Raw genomic sequence first — 23,426 nt, 5'->3', positions numbered from 1 at the left:
TATGACAAAGATGGTAATGAAAGCCAATTAGATGCAAGTTGTCCAAGATAGAATTTCACAACATCTCATGTGGGAGGTGCAAATTTACAGAAAAGTAATTTGCACATTCTGACAATTGAACAAACAAATTTCAAGGATCTAATTTGGTAGAGCTACAGGGTAACAGAGGAAATGGAGTACATTACTATTGATATAAAGCATTCAAAAAAGAGGATTTAAGGATACAATTTTTGGCTCCATTTTTAAATAATTTTTATTAAATAAAAATATTATTTTTATTTTGAAATACTTGAAACATTTGAAAATATGGTCATGGTCAATAAAGACATCACTAAATATATTTTGATACCTTTTTATAGTGATTAAAATAGAAGATTTTTCCACCATTCACTCCCATATTAGGAACAGCAAGGGCCAGGTACTGAGTAAAACTCCTTGTAGCATGACCAAAACAACCCCAATTCAAAAAGAGTGCCCGTCCCACACAATGAAAACTAAATAGGCTATTTAAATGAAATACCTGGGATCTGGTTGATTCTAATGTCTAAAGGGGTTCATGGTTATTAAGTTTTATAACAGGGAGATATTTTTAAGGAAAAAAAGATAGACAGGTTAGATAAACCAGTAGTCTTGCACCAATGTAATTTTTTCTATTCCCCACAACAGCCATTCCCATTGAGTGTGATTGTCAATTTAGTGGCAAATTATAGAAACATAGGAACTGCTAGACGAATAAAGACACAGTCCACCTAGTTTATCTACCATCCTGCAGACGCAGAATACAAATATTGGCAGCTTTGTCCTCCGTGCCCAATTTTGTGTATGTGCACTTCAAATCCATTTCATGTAGTGTCCCGACAGCCAGAAGACACATGAGATTTTCAAGCCATTAGTCTGGGCTGCGTTGGAACCAGGGTCCTCAATGTAAAGAGGTAGCGTGCTATCCCTCAATGCTACCCAGCTCACTACCCTACAATAATTCTCATGCTACAAGGAAGTGTTCTTCAGCTTTGCTGCAGTTTCTGCACAGTTGTTCAACTAGGGATGAACATGTTTGCATCACATTGAAGAACTAAAAGCGATGCCAACAGCAGAAGCTATACCGGCCACAACTAGCTGTAAGCCGGGAAGCAGAGACTTCAAACAAAGTATGCAGAAAGCACTGCCTGTCTCAGATTGGATGGCGATGCCATATACAAAAACATCTTTGACAACCAAGGAACCAGAATACTTGTATTTTAAGTCATCTTTGAAAACAAAGGACTACACATAATTATGTATATATTTACAAGGGGAATTCTCGAAGGATACCATAATTGTTAAGGGGCAGCATACAAATCTTGGATCCTGAACCACTGTATCAATCTTGAGCATTTTTTTAAATAAATGCCTGAGGTTTTGTCCCAAAAAGGGTTCTGTAACACTATATGGCCAAAAGATGTTCTGCACCTCCAGGACACATTGGTCCATTAGATTGAATTTATTGGGTATATAATCTGATTATGTAATTCTCTTCTCAGCCATTAAGGTGACTTGCACAATTCCAAGTGCACTAGCAGCCCTCTGGTACTGCATCCAAGTGGTCATGCATCATGCACAAGCCTAATGTTGGTAAGTCATGTGACTCAGCAGATATCGTAGCTGAGTCCAATCCTGTTCTCACCAGAAGTTCACAAAAATGCACTTCCCAGATAGGTCATTGGATATTGGTCAGCAATAAGAACTGTGGCTGATTTTTCTCATCCCTCACTTTGGGACACTGAGGCCAAGTATACCCAATCCTGTCTTGACTGAGATTAGCTAATTGAGCACAAACTAGGGATAGAACCTGTTGTCTATGTGGCTCACTACCATGCCAGGCAATACATTTAATAAATGAGCCCTCATGAGTGCTAATATAATGTTTTGAATTGCCCTGTTGCAGATAAACATCGCGTGATTGAGGATTTAACATTTGCAAAACCAAAAGAATAACAATGCAGGGAAATGCTGAACACACATTGCATGCATTTTGTAAAATATATGCCCACATAGTACCTGTGTGAACCCAGATACATATTTTGCTTTATTAGATCAACTTTTCAGAATTGCCACTATGCATATTTAATGTATTGGTAAAAGTACACTAAGAAAAAAAAATCACATAATTCAACAGATTTATGCGATGCTCTTAATTCATCACTTGTGACTGCTCTTACCACGAACACCAGTGGCAAACTTGTAACTACCAGTATTGCACTAGTGTGTTAAATAACCCCAAACAAAATACTCTCCCCCAAACACAACCCAAGTATGAAAGACAAAAATTGTGCTCATATCTCTAAGTGATTTTTCTCACTTCATAGAACACAAAAAATTCCACAAGTCCATCATTATGCTTCACTGAAATCCTAGGGACAACACTGAAAAGCACACCAGCAAAATTTGTTTAAAAAAAACCTTTTCTGCCACAACACAGCAGCATAGTGATTAAAAAATCTCTGGATTCATAACTCTTTTGCTGCCAGTTCAATTACCTGCAGAGACTGGCCATTTCAAAATCACTTGCAATACGTATAGTTAGTTATGCCAATTCTCGGGAGGGCCACTAGATGGGAATAATCCGTTATAGACCAAACATCCCTACTGGCTCAACAGCAGAATAGCACTGCTGCTACAACACACAAAGAGACTGTACAACACTATGATGGTGCGGTGCAGATTGATAACAGATGAATAGGAGAAAAATAGAAATATTGTATTCAGCGTTACAGTCCTTGGCTGTACACTTTGCACTCTCAACAATTTTAATCTTTACTGCATTAAAAGCCGTTATGAGATTGTTCCAATTTTCCAGAAAAAATTAATTATAATACACTAATAATAGACTTCAATGTGGTTGACATGCAGATTAATTGAAAACAGAGTTAAAAATAATTTTCAATAAAGGGAACATTTCAATAAATGGGCTTCATGTTACTGGAACTCTTTCCTTCAATCTGACTAAGGTTCCCCCCAAGAGGCATGTTAAAAAGTGAAGATGTTTTAAATTCAAGGTTATCTTTTATATGAATCCATGCTATTGTATACACATTACAGGATGCAGTCACTGTAAACAAGTGCCAATGTAATGACCACTGCTCTGATGACATTATGCTGAAGTGTTTGTTTTTCTGAGCCTTGATTAAAATGAGTACAGCCTCTACATAATACCAAGTGGTTGTGGTTTGTTAACATTTATAAGCAAAAGTAGGAATGTTAACCTGATAACAGCAAAATAACTTGATTTGACTTGACTGTCCTGGTGTTCCTAAGCAATTTTCAGATAGTCTGTCCACCTGCTTCCCCCACAGTCCTAGGTTAACTAACCATCCCAAAGCACAATTACCACTGTCAGCTACCTCTTTACATATCCCCAGCAAGTCCCCATTAGGCCCTAGATGCACATAAAAGCCCCAGCTGCTGACAGTCTGCATTGCTGTATGTATTATAAAAATTTTTATTTTGTAAATCATCTCTTCAGAGCTTCGTTCCAGCTGGCCTTTGTGCTTGTGTAGCTAAGAGAAGGGGTAAATGACCTGCTCCCAGACTGCCATTGCCAACCATAGCCAGACATCAGGGACCACCCAAGTGCAATTCTCCATCACTCCTGCAAGGAGACACTTCAGCCTCTGCTGAGCATTTCCCCACTCAGCTCAGATCAAAACTGAAAACAGAATGGATCGAATCAATGCTTGTCCCCAATCCATGGCCTTTAGTGTTAGCACTGTAACATTCTGTCTACAGTGAAGGGAAAGCGTGGCATATTACAACTACTGATGCACTTTCAGAAAGGAACAAGGAATAAATATAAAGTTCACAAACAAGGGGATATAAAATTAGAAATAAAAAGATGATTTCTAGCAAACAATTAGGTCCACAGGTATTAAAACAAGAAAAATAAGTCAACATTATTCACTGACGGGCTCAGTGCATAAAAGCACCACATGGTAAATCACTGAGCAGTGAAGTACCAAACAATACAATAATAATTTGCATTTAAAAAGCATCTCTAACGTAGAAAAACATCCCAAGGAACTTCACAGAAGTCAAAGACAAAAATTGACACTTAGCCCAAGAAGATGATATTAGGAGGGGTGATTAAAAGCTTGCTCATATAGGTTTTAAGGAGGATCTTGAAGTAAGAGAGAGGGATGGACAGGTGGGAAGGTTTAGGAAGAGAATTCCAGAGCTTAGGGCTTAGATGGCTAAAGGCACGGGAGTCAATTGAAGAGCAAAGGGATTGGGGGATGCAGTGTTCTCGGAGGGTTGTAGGAGGTTATAGAGATAGGGAGGAGCGAGGCCATGGAGCGATTTAAACACGAGGATGAGAATTTTAAGTTGGAGGCATTGGGGGACCAGGAAATGTAGATCAGCGAGCACAGGGGCATGAGTGAGCAGGACTTGATGTGGGTTAGGATACAGACAGCAGGATTTTGGATAAGCCAAACAGCCTCCTTCTGTAATGTAACCATTCTATGATCCTATTAAGGATGGGAGGCCAGTCAAGAAAGCATTGGAATAGTGGAGTCTTGAGGTGACAACAGCATGAAAGAGGGTTTTGGCAGCAGATAAGCTGAGGCAGAGGCAGAGACAGGCGATGTGTCATAGGTAGAAATAGGCGGTCTTTGTGATGAAGAGCAAATGGGGTTGGAGGCTCTGCTCTGGGCCAAATAGAAAAAAAAGATAGACTTGCATTTATATAGTGTTTTTCACGGCCTCTGGACTTCCCAAGAAATTTACAGTCAATGACTGTGGGACCTTTTTGTGTGCATAAACAGCAATGAGATATTAACCAGATAAACTGTTTTTAGTGATTTTGGTTGAGGGATAAATGTTGGCCAAAACTGCACACAGTATTCCAGATGTGGTCTCACCAATGCCCTGTACAACTGTAGTAAAACATCTCTACTTTTATATTCCATTTCCCTTGCAATAAATGACAACATTCCATTTGTCTTCCTAATCACTTGCTGTACCTGCATACTAACTTTTTATGAATCATGTACTAGGACACCCAAATCCCTCTGTACCTCAGAGTTCTGTAATCTCTCTCCATTTAAATAATATACTGCTTTTCTATTCCTACTACCAAAGTGGACAAGTTCACATTTTCCCACATTACACTGCATCTGTCAAATTTTTGCCCACTCACTTAACCTATCTATATCCCTTTGCAGACTCCTTATGTCCTCTTCACAATTTACTTTCCTACCTACTTTTGTGTCATCAGCAAATTTAGCAACCATACATTTGGTCCCTTCATCCGAGTCATTGATATAGATTGCAAATAGTTGAGGCCCAAGCACTGATCCCTGTGGCACTCCACTCGTTACATCTTGCCAACCTGAAAATGACCCATTTATGCCTACTCTCTGTTTCTTGTTAGCTAACCAATCCTTTATCCATGCTAATATGTTACCCCCTACACCATGAGCTTATTCTGTGTAGCAGCCTTTGATGTCAAAAGCCTTCGGGAAATCCAAGTACACCACATCCACAGGATCCCCTTTATCCACGTTGCTTGTTACTTCCTCAGAGAACTCCAATAAATTAGTCAGACACTATTTCCCTTTCACAAAGCCGTGTTGACTCTGCCTGATTGCATTGAGATTTTCTAAGTGCCCTGCTATAATCTCCTTAATAATAGATTCTGGCATTTTCCCTATGATAGATTTTAAACTAACTGGCCTATAGTTTCCTGCTTTCTTTCTCCCTCCTTTCTTGAATAGAGGAGTTACATTTGCTATTTTCCAATCTGATGGGACCCTTCCAGAATGTGGGGAATTTTGGAAAATTAATACCAATGCATCTACTATCTGTGCAGCCACTTCTTTTAACACCCTAGGATGAAGTCCGTCAGGATCTGGGGACTTGTTAGCTTTTGATTCTAATATTTTTTTCAGAACCCTTTCCCTGGTGGTTGTAAAGGTTTTAAGTTCCTCCCTCCCTTTCACCTCTTGATTCACAATTATTTCTGGCACGTTAAATGTATCCTCTACAGTGAAGGCGGATGCAAAATATCTGTTCAATTCATCTGCCATTTCCTTATTCTCCATTATTAATTCCCCAGACTCACTCTCTAGAGGACCAACGCTCACTTTACTTACTCTTTTCCTTTTTAAACTTTTACTATCTGTTTTTATATTTCTAACTAGCTTTCTCCTGTATTCTAATTGCTCCCTCCTCATTATTCTTTTAGTCATTCTTTGCTGTTTTTTATATTTTGTCCAGTCTTCTGACCTGCTTTAGAGGCTGTTCAGAGAAGGTTCACTTGACTGATTCCTGGGATGAGGGGACTATCTTATGAGGAAAGGTTGGACAAGTTGGGCCTGTATACATTGGAGTTCAGAAGGATAAGATCCTGAGGGGTCTTGAAGTGGTAGATGCTGCGAAGATGTTTCCCCCTGTGGGACAGACTAGAACTGGGGGCCACAGTTTAAAAATAAGGGGTCTCCCATTTAAGATGGAGATGAGGAGAAATGTTTTCTCTCAGAGGGTCGTGAGTCTGTGGAACTCCCTCCCCCAGAAAGCGGTGGAGGCAGGGTCATTGAATATTTTTAAGGCTGAATTAGATAGATTCCTAATTAACAAGGGAGTCGAAGGTTATAGTAGGTAGACGGGAAAGTAGGGTTGAGGTCACAATCAGATCAGCCATGATCTTATCAAATGGCAGAGCAGGCTCGAGGGGCAGAATGGCCTACTCCTGCTCTTAATTCGTATGTTCATATGGCCAGGAGAACTCATCTGCTCTTCTTCAAAATAGTGCCGTGGGATCTTTTTCGTCCACCTGACAGATGGGACCTCGGTTTAACGTCTCATCCGAAAGACAGTATCTCCAATAATGCAGCACTCCCTCAGTTCTGCACAGAAGTGCCAGCCTGGATTCTGGGCTCAAGTCTAACTTCTGACTCAGAGGCGAGAGTGCTACCACCGAGCCAAGGCTGACACCTGGATGTTGAGGTTGTGAATAGTCAGCTTCGATCTAAGATAGTGGCCAGACAGGGGGATGGAATCGGTGTAAAAGACATGGACATTTGGCAGGGGCCAAAGACAATGGCTTCGGTCTTCCCATATAGATCAATACATATCACAGCATCAATCCATTCACCTCTGCAGGGCAGCAGTTCAGTACTACAATTAGCCTCAGTGTCCGTGGGTTGCTGGGAAGGGGAGAAGGTGTCGAGGAAAGAAATGAGGGAATAAAAAAACAAAATCAGCCAAGATTCCTGCTTTTAACTTTAGAAATGTGATACCTGCTAATTGCATGAGTGTGACTGCTAGATGAGGACAGAATAGTCTTCATTTCATTTGTACTGCTGCTTTTCTCTCTCACATTCCTGCAAATTGAATAGTTTGCTAACATTCTCTATCTAGGTTTATATATTAACAATGTCCACTTGTGCAAAGATAATGGAAAGTTGTTGAGTGGAATTCTTTGCCTTCAAGGTAGGAGAGGGAAAAAAAATAAAAAATTCTGAAGAACAGCCTAGTAGAGCAACAGAATTGTTGCTAGCACATGGCATGTATCCTTTCTTTTTCTGATCTCAGCTAGGTCACCTGGGTGACATGCCAAGCCAAGCCAAGTTTCTATGATGAACAGGATACTGGAGGGCAAGTAATGTCCTCTCATGCACCTCTTGAGAGCCAGTTCAGATTACCACTGACATAGACCTAGGAACTGATCACCTGCCTGTTCCTTCACAGTGGGACATGGGTGTGTGGTTGCAAAAGCTTAAGAACATAAGTTTAAAAAAAAACTTAGCAAAATTAATTTTGATGGGGAGGAAAGAGTAATGGAGGATAAACTAATCATTCAAAAATATTTGAAAGTAGAACAAACAAGAAAGGTATGAAGGTAAAAAAAATAAATAAAGGCAAAGCAAATGAGAAAAACAGAGAAAAACAAGGATTATAGCGATTTTTTTCCTATGTCGTTTGGCTTGGGGGGGGGGGGGCAAATCAGCATCAGTATTTGGAGAAAAATCTGCCACAAGAAATAAGATACACCACACAAATTCTTTTGCTCACAAACTGTCACCTTTTGGTATAGTGGGATGTAATCAAAATAAGGTTATCTTATATCAGTCTGTATGAAATAAAGACATATTGTGAAGAAACTTTCTTAAATTTAATCTGTTGTACACTGATGTGCAGATAAATATTCTTCTCAACATATCCAATTATTTCGGTGGATACATATTAACATATCACCACTACTATGTACTTTAAAGAAAAAACACAAAAAGTAAGCTGAGAAAAATGAATTACCTTTACAAACTCACTTAGCTAGCTTCCCTTCAATTAACATTATTATACAAAATTATATAAGTAATATACTACTAATGAAGAAAGAATTAACAATACCTTCCTTCTTGTCCAAACACTTGTTCTGCTTCCCCTCTCTCTGGACTTCTTATTCGTGTGCGTTTTCCCACTTTTCTGACATCCGCCTCATAAAACTCTCTATTGGTTGTTCTTCCGGCTCGGGGAAGGTCGGCCCTGTGTGTCACAGCTTCAGCATGGTGACTGTCTGTGCTCGTTACCGTACTTCCACTTGCTTCCGAATCCAGAGAACTCATTGACCCACTGATATGCGATCCATTGGATAACAGGCTACTAGCAGATGGAAAAGGATCGCTATACACTGGTGACGGGCAACGAGGAATGCCACCAGGTTCAATACCATGCCTGCTGGAAGAACTGCTGGCAGGTGAAAGAACACGCATCTCTTGCCTCTGTTGGTCAAGAGGAGGCATCCTTCCTCTATCCACCTCATCGCCATTCACAGAACTATGATCAGACGCAACATCAAGGGGACGGACATCACCTGTTTTTTAAAAAAAATATGTATGTACATTTTAAAATACTATGTTTGGGTGCTTCAAAAAGGATCCCCATGATTTAATAAATAACCTATCCATAGAAAATCTGGAGGTTTTACAGCCTTAAGATCCCCCTAAAAGTCTGATCAACTTACTCTGAATCAATTCCCTCCCACTAACAGCAGGTGTTAACAACCTTTATAAATATTTTTAATACCCATTTCAAAACGCTACATTCAAAAACGAGAAACATTGCTCGATTCTGCGGAGGTTTTTGCGTTACTTGGCACCGACAGTATTGATGCATTAAATTCATGGTTTGGATACCAGGAAAGTTATACTGAAAATGGCGTAGGTTGAGGGTGAAGGGCATTAAATTTTATGCGCAACTATTCTAAAAGGAGAATATACAAATATCAGAGAACCCACCTCAGGAAATATTCTATCTGTACACTATGCATATTTCTTACTGGAATACTAGTAATAGAATGACCCTGGAAGCTATGAAGGAATTAGTGACTATGTTCTGAAAATAACCATGTAAACTGCAAGTTCATATGTTAGCACATCCAGATAAAATATTTCTATTTTTCTAGAAATTTTGCAGCTCCAGCACAAAACACCCATTGGGAATGTTTTGTGTATCATGTAGCTCGTTCGCCATTCATTCTCACTGAAGCAGGGCATATATATTATGTATGAAATAACAGACAATGGGGATGATTGAGACATGTAGGGTCTTTCACTGGTTTATGAACTTGCATGTACAAGTGTGGACTGCATCTCTAATATTCACATACGCCCATCTGTAGTCCATACATAATGGGAAAGTACCAGGAGACATATTTAAGTCTAACCATTGATCCAGCTAGATCTTTGAATTCATTGTAAAGGAGAAATATTTAACATAATCATAGAGCTAGCTAGTATAGCCAGTGATCTAGTTAAGATTTTTCGGTTAATTGTCTTTCTTCAAGATATCAAGGGGTCTGAATAATGAAATCTTGTGGACAGAAAGGCCAACACCAATGTGTAGACTGGTTGCAAGGATCTCCAGGCCAAAACTCCAAACTAGTCATGCCGACTGCTCTCAATTTTGAATGGGCTGAGTTGACCCAAGTGTTTAAGATCCTTTGGGCTACCAATAGCAAAGTGGGAAGGGAAGAGATGAATTAATAACTACAGTTATAATAGGGCAGGTCAATGCAGACTATACAAGACAATGCAGAAAGCAAGTGCAAAATTTACAAATTCCAGTCCCTACCAGCACAGACAACATTCAAGTGAAAGGAATTTATTAATGCAAGATCTGGTCTGAAGAGAATTTAAAACAAATAATGAATTAAGTATGAAAATTATTTTAATCCTGATCAATTCGTAAAGTGACTATCAACTGGAGATAATATAGTAAGAAACAAGGAATTTAACCAAATTTAAACTGAAACGGAGTCGTGAATTTAAATTTGTTATATTGAGTTAAATGTAGAACTTTTCAAAAGGGAAGTCTCCTGTAAAGCCAATCACTGTACTTACCCTCTCTCAGGGAAAACAATCCTCCATGAGAGCCACCATCAGGAATAGGCCAACTTTGAGATGCCTCCACATCTCTGCTGTGAAGCTCCTCCTGCCAAAGGCTGGACCGTGAATCTGGGATCTTCTCTGGATCAGGGATCCCTGAACCAGTCACTGCCACTTTAGCTGGCCCAGGCTCCTGGAGTCAGGGGAAAAAAAATAGGAAGAAATGTTAGAAGGAATCTGTTGGGTTGCATGGTCTACTGGCCCAACAAATGTAATTACTCTATTTTTTAGTGTAGGCAACAAAGTGTTTTATGGAACAAGCAAGCCTTTGATCCTGAAATGTCTATTATTAAAAAGAATGAGAGCAAATCCAGAACAGATCTGACCCTTTGATTACCGTCCAGGTTTCAAGAAAGGCCCCTGACAAGAGAGTACTTAGAGGGGAACGTGTGTGTCAGGTAACTATTTTTATGTAAAATACTTTCCCACAAATGTGCCTCAGAAGACATTTTTCAAAATCAGATCTATCATTTGAAATGAATCCTCATGTTCAAGGCTCCCCTTTAGAATCCAGAAAATGTATATACTTTATTGGATGCTACTGAAAAGAACCCAATTAACTTCAGACATTTCTAGCACTTACACAATTCCAAACAGGTCATCTCCTCCACTCCTCTCCCCACTTTCTGGAGAGGCTGTTCCCTCAGGTATACCCTTGTTCACTCTTCCACCAAGACTACTTTCAGCTGTCCTCTGCTGGCACCATTCTGTGCAACCATAGCAGATGCCATGCATGTCCACTTACCTCCTCCCACACCACTGCCCAAGGCTGCAAACACTCCTTCCATATGAGATAGCAACTTACATTTGCTTCCTCTAATCCAGCCTACTGCATTTATTGCTCACACCAGTTTCCTCTACAGTGGCGAGGCCAAAGATCAGGTGACCACTCTGCAAAACAACTCCATTCTGTCTATGAGTGTGACCCTGACCTCACTGCAGCTCACCACTTTGTCACCCTCTCACTGATATCTCAGCCTTCTGCAATGTACTTTTCAGGTTCAAGATCTCCTCTTTCTCCTGGGCACTCTGCCGCCCTCTGGTCAGAACAAAGCTAAATATTTCTTAGCTAGGCAGATTGATGTTTGTGACAGGTTGATGTTTCCAATGTAGACCCTCCGACAGAACATGGTTCTGCTCCAGAGGAGGGGGTTCTATGTTTGTAGCACTAGTCTGCCTTTTCTCTTCAGGACTGCTAGACCTACTTCATGGTTGTCCAAGACTCAGCCTGCGAGCTCCTTTCATTCTGCACGCAAAGCTGCCGATGGCTATTTTTTTCTTGTGCAGAAATCAGACTACAGCGCTTTGAAGTTTCCAGGCCTGTAGAAGCAGAAAAGGCTCCTTCCTGATTGTTAATTTCTATCCATTAAGATGCAGCTCTTTTACACCAATGAGGAATCAGCCTTTACCAGTATTCCAGGCATGAAAACTTCAAAGAGCTGAAGCTTCCCAGTCTTCAGCCTTTGGTGAGGGGGAAGATTCAGGCGGAAGCTAAAGTTGCCAACTTTGGATTCCAGGAGGTTTCATCACATGATCCCACACCTCCAACTGCCCATCCCCCACACTCTCACCAATGATCGCCCGACACGTTCATCCTTGCAGAGCACCGTCTCCTCGCGCCAATTAGAAAGTGAACAGAATCTTCGTTACCCAATTGGATTATTCATGATTCAAAAAGGCTTTTTTTCCATCTCCAATATTTTTATAACAAATAAACAGAAATGTTAAAAGAAAATGGCCCCATAATTTTTCTCCTGGGTTGTTTGCAGCAGGACATCAATTTTCAATTTTTGGAGACTTCAGGACAATCCGGGAGGGCTGGCAACCCTAGTGGGAGAGAAGAAAAGGGGGGGGGGGGGAAGGGTTGATAACGTTTTGTGTATATGGTTAGATTTTTTTATGTATGAAGCTCTTGCTTTTGTGCAAATGGGAGTCTCACTTTTTTAATGCACAAACAAGGTGTCTTGCTTCTTCTGTACATCCCCAAAGAGTCAGATCATTGGTCAGCATAGAGTTTTACAATGTCCAAGTTTACTTGAATAAACTATTGTTGAAACACATGTAAGGCATGTTCTTCCCTTTCAGTAAACTGCTTACATTTAATTTCTGGGTTACTCCCAATACCAAACAACAGTGAAAAAATATTTATACCATGAGAAAAAAAAAGACTGCAATATGATCTAGATGTGATGGAGAAATGGGTCTGCATTTAATGTCATTTATGTCATTTAATGTAGATAAATATAGTTTCATGCACATGGGTAGGGCTATCGCCAAGAATGTATATATCATGCTTGGTACAAAATTAAAGTCTATTGAGTGGGAAAGGGACCTAGGAGTTATTGTACTGGAGTTGCTGAAGGTACACAACCAGAGCTGAGAGGCTATTGCGAGGGCAAATAGAGTACTAGGATGTATAGAGAGGTCCATCCAGTACAACACTAAAAGAATTAGTGTCAAGACCCAGGTTAGGTCTCATCTGTAATATTGTGGTCAGTTTTGGCCCCCTGACATGGTGGGGGATAGAGGCGCCCTGGAAAAAGTTCAACAGAGGGCCATTAGAATGACCCCTAGTTTAAAAGCCCTCAATTACGATAGGCTTAGAGAGCTGGGTCTTTTTACGTAGACTTTGGGTTGATTTAATTGAAGTATTTAAAATGATGAAGGGACCAGACAGTATCTGTGTGGACAGACTAACTGAATTAGATTTGTGAGGGAAAACGAGGGCTCATGTATATATGCTATTTAAGCATAGAACTAGGTTAGATGTCAGAAGGTTTTTCCTTACCTAGATAGTTGTTGAAGCTTGGGACAAGTTGCTGGCTTCTGTGGTAGGGGCATGTTCACTGCAACAGTTCAAAAGGAGCCGGACAGGTTCCTTGCTGCGCCTAATATTACTGTGTACAAAAGGTAGGTGGGATGTTGGGTGATTACCTCATGGCCACCGTATCTCCTGAACTCATTTTGATTGCCTTTAGCGGTTAGAGAGGAATTTCCAAGATTTATTTCCTTGGACAAGCCCAGGGTGTTTTATAATCTGTTTTATTGCCTCTTCCAGGAGATTACATAACTGCTGATGGGGGAAGGAGGGACACGAGGGGTTACGATGCTTAGATGAATCATAACTGTTTGGGATAGGCTTAATGGACCAGCTGGTCTTTTCCTGTCCATTTTTTCATACATTCGTATCTTTTTGCCTTTTATTAATACTGCATGGCATACACATTTCTTAATTCTGAAGTACTTCCCAAAATAGCTCTCACTTGAGAAATAATCAGTTTTAATCCAATCACTGCAGTTGTGCCAAGTTTGCTGCATCTGTTCTTCTCCAGAATGAACCATTAGCCACCTGGGTATTAGGAGAACAACATCTGTGGCCAGAATGAATTGATTTTCATCACAGTTTGGCTTGGTTTCAACTAATCACTAGGTCCTCATTTTCTCTTCTGCCCTCTTCAACCGTGGTGGTTTACTACTACACTGTGGGCCATGGGCCTTTCGTTTCTCAATTCAAAAAAACTTCACAGTTCAATGTATCAATAATTAGAGTGAACTACAGGATTTTTTTTCCCTCCACATTTAAGTTAGGCTATTTGGGGGAAGTAATTTAGAATTTAAAAAGAGAACTGTAATGCCATGCAGATTTAATTATCAGATAATGTTACTGAATTGCAGTTATGTAATTTCCTCTGCAATATCCATTATTCTATAGATTATTCAAAACTAAAACAAAATAGTCTAAGGCCACACTGTGTAAAAAATGGTGCATCCTTTTCAATACTTTTAGATTAACAAATGGGCGAATCAGGTCATTATATTTTCAAGCTGGGATAATAGCACCATTGTGTTCATGTATTAGTGTTATTATATGGTAGGCCATAATATCATAACCAATTTTGTTTCATTTTAAGAATCATAGAATGTTTACATTCGGCCAGTCGAGTCCATGCCGGCTCTCTGCAAGTCCAGCTAGTCCCACTCCCCCGTGCTATCCCTGTAGCCCTGCAATTTTTTTCCCCTCAATATGTATCCAAGTCCCTTTTGAAAGCCATGAATGAATCTGCCTCCATCACCCACTCAGGCAGTGCATTCCAGATTATAACAGCTCGCAGTGTTTAAAAAAAAGATTTTCCTCATGTCGCCTTTGGTTTTTTTGCCAATCATCTTAAGACTATGTTCTCTGGTTCTTGACCCTTCCGTCAATGGGAACAGTTTCTCTCTATCAACTTTGTCTAGACCCTTCATGATTTTGAATACCTCTACCAAATCTCCTTTCAACCTTCTCTGCTCTAAGGAGAACAATCCCAGCTTCTCCAGTCTATCCATGTAACTGAAGAAAAACATATTCAAGCTTTCAAGACCCAATAATCTAAAATAGGACTATAAAGAATAAAATCGACAAACAAAACAAGACAAGCAGAACAAAGCTAAATATTTTTGCTTTCTTTGGAAAGGACACAGATATATTTGCATCTTCAAAGAGAGTGATGAGTCACCCCTCCAATGGTTCACCAGTTTAAACAAATCAATTGATGAGCCATACAGACTTGCAAGTCCCAGGTTCAGTTCTCAATCTGTGCAAAATTAGCACCTCTGGGTTAGTGAGCAGAAAACTGGCAAAGGTTATTGTTTCCCGATTGCTATCTCAGAACATCCAGTGGTGATAGGATTGTGTTTCACTGTGATGCCTACTGCAATCAAATACCTCACCAATGCTCATTGTTGAGGCTCACACATTAAAGGATGGCCACTCAGATGAGTTACCAAAGGGCGCCTATGAAATCGTACCCCAGCAAAGAGTCAGCATCTCCAAAGAGAGGAGGCAGGGAGGATAGAAAATTGCCACAAAAGATGGGAAAATAAATAGGTTGCAAAAACTACAAGCTTACTAAAAGCATTCTGAACATATGAAAATGATGGGTAGGAAAAGACCAGCTGGTCCATTAAGCCTGCCGCATCATGACGAGACAGCTCCTACCCCCCAGCAGCTATGTAATTTCCGAGGAAAGGCAAAGAAACAGTAAAGAAATCCAGGGCCAAAAAGGGAAAAATTATCTGAAAAATTTCTCTTCTACCCTCAAGTGATTAAAACCAGTCCAGAAGATCACACTGACCATTCAAGAACAAACTAGTTTCAGGGCAAATCGCTTTTGGGAAATATGCAGCTCTTTGAATACTTCTAAACATAAGCTATGACGCTCCTTGAATGCTTAGCAGAATAATACTTATCAGTTATTTATATATGAGACTTAAAATTTGTGCTAGCTGTTAGACAGTATTTCAAAATAGTTGATTCAAACATCTACCCATAATCAGAAAAAAAAATTGGTCCATATTTCTTTTGATCATGTAACGGCTTCACTTTCAAGCAATTTCGTTTGCCAAAAGCAATCACGTGATTGCGCTGCCTAGTCACTTCTTAACAATTGCAACAGCTACCAAGTACATAGACACCTTTCTAGAAACTATGAAATACTGACCAGCTCTGAATAAACACCTACGACATGTGAAAACAATGCGTTCGACCAAGGCTGCAGTGGGAGAGGGGCTTGTCACAACCCAAACTGCAGATAAAACTAACATGCCAACACTTTTATCCCAACACACAAAAGCACAATTAGCAACAATGGTGATTTAGAAATTACTGAAGTGAATGCTAACGGCATGAGATTTATTTTCTATGGGAGCATGCCCTCCCACCCCCACGTAGAACATTTTGATTTTTGTCACTTTGTTTGGTGCATTTATTGGCATTTGGAGCACACTGTAATCCTGAACACGAACTTCACTACAATTTTTCTGATTAAGCCAAGTCACATGACCACTCAAACCCCACTCCCTATTTTATTTCCAAACTTTACAATTCCTGTCACTGTAATTTTTGAATTGCCAAATGACAGTTAATGTATTCATACCAGGGAACATCCACCTTATCTCAAAAAAGCAGCTGCAGCCAGTATTGACATAAATCTTCATGTAAGGCATGTCCCAGAAACTTCCTTTGTGGAAAATAAATATAAAGTTTTCAAAACCTGCATTTTAATGGCTTATATATGACTTTTAGGGAAACAAACAGTAAATGCACACACTTGTAACTGTGACTCTCGGAAACCAATGGCTCATTTTAAATTTTTTAAGCTTTGTGCGCAAATATGGGAGAAAGTAGCATCCAATTGTTTTGGACAGCTCCAGTCCCACCTTCCAAATGATGACTGTGATACCAACAACCTCCAATCCCAGTGAGAAAAGATGACAAGCTCACATATGGGTTGAAATGCTAATGCTAGCTTAAAAAACTGATGGTTGGTGTGTATGTAAACATGTAACCAATTGGATTATTCTGAGTTTGACTGACAAGGTTCTGTACCATCGCCAGAAGAGACAGCCTTGTGAGGATGGGGAAAATTCAGTAAAACATAGCCAGCCAAAAACCACACAAAAAAAAAATCAAACAAATTCCTCCAAAAAATCTTTTCACCTTGTTTTTTGGTAGTCGGACCATGGCCTACCCCCAACACTGCACTGGACCTGGGCCTCCATACCCACAACCTCAGCCCTTTCTCCCAGTCCGTCTTCTGTGCCCTACTCCCTTTCAGAATCTGTTCTTTGCTGAATACTGTTGCTAGGCAGCACGTGAATGACAGGATCAGGCAAACGTAGTCCAGGATAGAAATAATCCAGGGCCTGAAGGCAGTGCACTAGCTGCTAACTCATCAGCATAAGGGCAGCTTCACATCACCATAGCATACATCATACTTCAAGAAGCAAACCTAGTGGCCTTTCTCCCAGCAGCAGCAGCCCCGGCAGTAACTCAATGGCTCTTGTAAGAGATTGCTCCAAAACCCTATCAGCTTTGAAGTGGTTGCCTGCAAATGGCAATGGCGATGGTGAGTAAAGTCCACATAGAGGGTGTAACTCGAGGGACATCTGCTGCAGATATAAAAGTTACTGTGATGACTCAAGATTGGACTTGAGCCAGCAAGTGGCTGGAGCCCTGGCCACAGTATATAACTGTAATCAGTCCGACTCATTTGTTTTTATTATGAAAGCACAATATAGCATGTCAGCTTAAGGGTACCCATTACTTCTTTTCAAACCTTTTCCTCTGAATTACTGCAAAGTAACATTTAATAATATCATTTATCCAGTTGTGCAAGTAATGGATTGTAAGCACACATTTAATCATTCTGCCGGGAATATTGCTAGAATGTAAAGGGAGTGGACAACCTACTTATTTTGGAAGTGAAGAGGATACACAACTGAAAAGGGGCTCTAACGATATATACTGATGTGCAGGAAGGGATAATAATTCTACAAAGTCCTCCTCACTAACATCTGGGGACTTGTGCCAAAATTGGGAGAGCTGTCCCACAGACTAGTCAAGCAACAGCCTGACATAGCCATACTCACAGAATCATACCTTTCAGCCAATGTCCCAGACTCTTTTCCATCACCATCCCTGGGTATGTCCTGTCCCACCGGCCGGACAGGCCCCCAGAGGTGGTGGTACAGTGATATACAGTCAGGAGGGAGTGGCCCTGGGAGCCCTCATTGACTCTGGACCCCATGAAATCTCATGGCATCAGGTCAAACATGAGCAAGGAAACCTCCTGCTGATTACCACCTACTGTCTACCCTCAGCTGATGAATCAGTCCTCCTCCATGTTGAGCACCATTTGGAGGAAGCACTGAGGGTAGCAAGGGCACAAAATGTACTCTGGGTGGGGGACTTCAATGTCCATCACCAAGAGTGGCTCGGTAGCACCACTACTGACCGAGCTGGCCGAGTCCTGAAGGACAGAGCTGCCAGACTGGGCCTGCGGCAGGTGGTGAGCGAATCAACACGAGGGAAAAACTTACTTGACCTCGTCCTCACCAATCTACCTGTCGCAAATGCATCTGTCCATGACAGTATTGGTAGGAGTGACCACCGCACAGTCCTCGTGGAGATGAAGTCCCGTCTGCGCACTGAGGACACCATCCAACATGTTGTGTGGCACTACCACCGTGCTAAATGGGATAAATTCAGAACAGATTGAGCAGCACAAAACTCGGCATCCATGAGGCACTGTGGGCCATCAGCAGCAGAGGGATTGTATTCCAGCACAATCTGCAACCTCATGGCCCGGCATATTCCTCACTCTACCATTACCAACAAGCCAGGGGATCAACCCTGGTTCAATGAGAAGTGTAGAAAAGCATGCCAGGAGCAGCACCTGGCGTACCTAAAAATGAGGTGCCAACCTGGTGAAGCTATAACTCAGGACTACATGCATGCTAAACAGCGGAAGCAACATTCCATACACAGAGCTAAGCGATTCCAAAACCAACGGATCAGATCAAAGCTCTGCAGTCCTGCCACAGCCAGTCGTGAATGGTGGTGGACAATGAAACAACTAACGGAAGGAGGAGGCTCTGCAAACATCCCCATCCTCAATAATGGCGGAGTCCAGCACGTGAATGCAAAAGACAAGGCTGAAGCGTTTGCAACCATCTTCAGCCAGAAGTTCCGAGTGGATGATCCATCTCGGCCTCCTCCCGATATCCCCACCATCACAGAAGCCAGTCTTCAGCCAATTCGAAACGGCTGAGTGCACTGGATACAGCAAAGGCTATGGGCCCCGACAACATCCCAGCTGTAGTGCTGAAGACTTGTGCTCCAGAACTAGCTGCGCCTCTAGCCAAGCTGTTCCAGTACAGCTACAACACTGGCATCTACCCGACAATGTGGAAAATTGCCCAGGTATGTCCTATCCACAAAAAGCAGGAAAAATCCAATCCGGCCAATTACCGCCCCATCAGTCTATCTCAATCATCAGCAAAGTGATGGAAGGTGTCGTCGACAGTGCTATCAAGCAGCACTTACTCACCAATAACCTGCTCACCGATGTTCAGTTTGGGTTCCGCCAGGACCACTCGGCTCCAGACCTCATTACAGCCTTGGACAAAAGAGCTGAATTCCAGAGGTGAGGTGAGAGTGACTGCCCTCGACATCAAGGCAGCATTTGACCAAGTGTGGCTCCAAGGAGCCCTAATAAAATTGAGGTCAATGGGAATCAGGGGGAAAACTCTCCAGTGGCTGGAGTCATACCTAGCACAAAGGAAGATGGTAGTGGTTGTTGGAGGCCAATCATCTCAGCCCCAGGACATTGCTGCAGGAGTTCCTCAGGGCAGTGTCCTAGGCCCAACCATCTTCAGCTGCTTCATCAATGATCTTCCCTCCATCATAAGGTCAGAAATGGGGATGTTCGCTGATGATTGCACAGTGTTCAGTTACATTCGCAACCCCTCAAATAATGAAGCAGTCCGAGCCCGCATGCAGCAAGACCTGGACAACATCCAGGCTTGGGCTCATAAGTGGCAAGTAACACTTGTGCCAGATAAGTGCCAGGCAATGACCATCTCCAACGAGAGTGAGTCTAACCACCTCCCCTTGACATTCAACGGCATTACCATCGCCGAATCCCCCACCATCAACATCCTGGGGGTCACCATAGACCAGAAACGTAACTGGACCAGCCATATAAATACTGTGGCTATGACAGCAGGTCAGAGGCTGGGTGTTCTGCGGCGAGTGACTCACCTCCTGACTCCCCAAAGCCTTTCCACCATCTACAAGGCACAAGTCAGGAGTGTGATGGAATAATCTCCACTTGCTTGGATGACTGCAGCTCTAACAACACTCAAGAAGCTCGACACAATCCAGGACAAAGCAGCCCGCTTGATTGGCACCCCATCCACCACCCTAAACATTCACTCCCTTCACCACCGGCACACAGTGGCTGCAGTGTGTACCATCCACAGGATGCACTGCAGCAACTCGCCAAGGCTTCTTCGACAGCTCCTCTCAAACCCGCGACCTCTACCACCTAGATGGGCAAGAGCAGCAGGCACATGGGAACAACACCACCTGTACGTTCCCCTCCAAGTCACACACCATCCCGACTTGGAAATATATCGCCGTTCCTTCATCGTCGCTGGGTCAAAATCCTGGAACTCCCTTCCTAACAGCACTGTGGGAGAACCGTCACCACACGGACTGCAGCGGTTCAAGAAGGCGGCTCACCATCACCTTCTGAAGGGCAATTAGGAATGGGCAATAAATGCCGGCCTCGCCAGCGACGCCCACATCCCAGGAACGAATAAAAAAAAACGATACAGAAGAGGGAGCAATAATCCTGTACACTAAAGTAGTAGACAAAACTCCGGCACACTATGGAAGAAAGGGAAATCACTTTTTACATTATGGAAGGAAAAGGTGTAAAAGAGCACAGAATGGAAGGGTGGCGGAAGAGTTTAGAACAGGCCTAACTAAACACCAGAAACCCCACTCTAGGCTTGAATTATTTGTGACATCACAAGAGATGCAGTAGGTGATTAGATTTATATAACTTCCAATTCTTGACAGATGAAAACTACACTTTTATTACTCATACAATTAACAATAAAACTTAACACTACTTAAAAACTAAAACAATCTCCGTGTCATGACTCACAATAATCTAAATCTAGCTTCAAAACAGGATATCTTTCACACCTGCATTAGTGAAAAATCAAAAGGGCCACAATAACATTCAAATTTCCTTATGGTAGAGATAATGATTTTAAAACCACCTACTGTGATTGCACCGGTATACCAGATAATACACTAGGAACAGCATAGCACAATAGTCTATTAATGGTCAACCCAGTCCACATACAAAAATAGCAAACAAAATTGAAAAATCACGTTAAATCTAGAATATTTGGTTGCTTGCTGAGTTACATGTTAGTAACCCAAATGACCAGTTTGAAAGCATCAAACTGAAAGATAAGTTTCAGTGGCCCGTGAATGAACCTAGAAATTAACTCAGTTCAATCACTTATCCAGCACACATTTTTCTCAACATCACCTCAATTAATTGATCAAATCAGTTTAAAGTTGACGCTTTCTCCACACCAGAACCATAAGTGAAAATACTCAGAGCATGGAAACTGCTTTGACAACACCTCCTAACCCTGAGGTGGCTGTAATCTGTGTAGAATATGGTTTTACTTTAATGAGCAAATCCCAGTCAGCTCCTTTATAGCAAAGACATTTTTTAACCCCTCCAGCCATGTTTCTTAGAGTTAGGATTGCCAGCAGTTCTACCACCAAAATAAATCACTGTCTAAAATTATTCAGTTTCTAGATCCTATCTATGTAGAATGCCAGGCCTCCAAGTGTTTTTGACATAGGCTCAAAAGCAGAATATAGAAGTTTATAATGATCATTAAGATTAAATGCTTGTATGAAAGGTTGAAAAGGAGTCTCAATCTTCTAATGGTTTCATGAACTTCAGTACCAGGTTTTTCTTGAACAGTTTTTTCTTCCATGTGAGGTTGTCAGGCTGTAAACTGATATCATATGATCCAACATGGGCTTGGCAAGGAGGTGGCAACTAAAACAAAGGTTACAAATAAAACAGTTATGGAATACTGCAACCCAGGGGACTGAATTTATTATCCCAGTAACAACGAATAAATTGTTTTCATTTGACATCACAACCCTTTCAGTTGAAAGATTTCTAGGAAGCAAAATTTATATTGACTGCAAATAAACCATCCATTGGAAGGCGAGATGAGCTGTGCAGTTAACCCCTCCATTTTCAAATAATAAAGCACAGCCTCAAAACGAGAGGTAGAGGATAATTTATATTCAACTCCAGGTTAGATAAAAACACAAACAAGCATCAAGTTATTTAAAATTATGCCTTGCGAAAAGACTGATATTCGAGCTAGCCATCCATTGGTGGAAACATGCCTGTGATAGCATGTATAGAAGTCAACACTATAACGAGCTGGCCAAGTCCTGAAGGACAAAGCTGCCAGACTGGGCCTGCGGCAGGTGGTGATGGAACCAACATGAGGGCAAAAGTCTTCTTGGCCTTATCCTCACCAATCTACCTGTCACAAATGCATCTGTCCATGACAGTACTGGTAGCAGTAACCACCGCACAGTCCTTGTGGAGACGAAGTCCGGTCTTCACACTGAGGACACCATCCAACGTGTTGTGTGGCACTACCACCGTGCTAAATGGGATAGGTTCAGAATAGATCCAGCAGCTCAAAACTAGACATCCATGAGGCGCTGTGGGCCATCAGCAGCAGCAGAATTGTATTCCACCACAATCTGTAACCTCATGGCCCAGCATATCCCTCACTCTACCAACAAGCCAGGGGATCAACCCTGGTTCAATGAGGAGTGCAGAAGAGCATGCCAGGAGCAGCACCAGGCAAACCTAAAATGAGGTGCCAACCTGGTGAAGCTACAACACATGCGTTGTACATAAACAGCAGAAGCAGCATGCTATAGACAGAGCTAAGCGATCCCACAACCAACGGATCAGATCGAAGCTCTGCAGTCCTGCATGGTGGTGGACAATTAAACATCAAATGGGAGGAGGAGGCTCCGTGAAGATCCCCATCCTCAATGATGGCAGAGCACAGCATGTGAGTGCAAAATACAAGGCTGAAGCATTTGCAAACATCTTCAGCCAGAAGTGTCGAGGTGGAATATCCATCTTGGCCTCCTCCCAAGATCCCCACCATCACAGAAGCCAGCCTTCAGTCAATTCGATTCACTCCACATGATATCAAGAAATGGCTGAGTGCACTGGATAAAGCAAAGGCTATGGGCCCCGACAACATTCCGGCTGTAGCGCTGAAGACTTGTGCTCCAGAACTAGCTGCACCTCTAGCCAAACTGTTCCAGACAGCTACAACACAGGCATCTACCAGACAAAGTGGAAAATTGCCCAGGTAGGTCCTGTCCACAAAAAGCAGAACAAATCCAATCCGGCCAATTCCTGCCCCATCAGTCTACTCTCAATCATCAGCAAAGAGATGGACAATGTTGCTGACAATGCTATCAAGTGCCACTTACTCACCAATAACCTGCTTACCGATGCTCAGTTTGTTTTCTGCCAGGACCACTCAGCTCCAGACCTCATTACAGCCTTGGTCCAAACATGGACAAAAGAGCTG

General features: G+C 41.8%; 1 protein-coding gene across 4 annotated transcripts in view; it reads right to left on the bottom strand.

Annotated features, from left to right (window-relative positions):
• The window catches only part of mprip (myosin phosphatase Rho interacting protein), a 364,835-nt gene that overhangs the window by 151,270 nt on the left and 190,139 nt on the right, over positions 1–23,426 (bottom strand). For all 4 annotated transcript variants that reach the window (XM_068004348.1, XM_068004349.1, XM_068004351.1 and 1 more), the window contains exons 6-7: positions 10,377–10,554; positions 8,386–8,848 (exon numbers count right to left, since the gene is read on the bottom strand). In XM_068004348.1, the coding sequence (XP_067860449.1) occupies positions 8,386–8,848; positions 10,377–10,554 (641 nt within the window). The remainder of the gene's footprint in view (positions 1–8,385; positions 8,849–10,376; positions 10,555–23,426) is intronic.

This window comes from Heptranchias perlo, chromosome 23, assembly GCF_035084215.1.
Source record: "Heptranchias perlo isolate sHepPer1 chromosome 23, sHepPer1.hap1, whole genome shotgun sequence".
In the NCBI taxonomy this organism is placed as follows: Eukaryota; Metazoa; Chordata; class Chondrichthyes; order Hexanchiformes; family Hexanchidae; genus Heptranchias; species Heptranchias perlo.
This window is presented reverse-complemented; position numbering and strand designations above follow the sequence as displayed.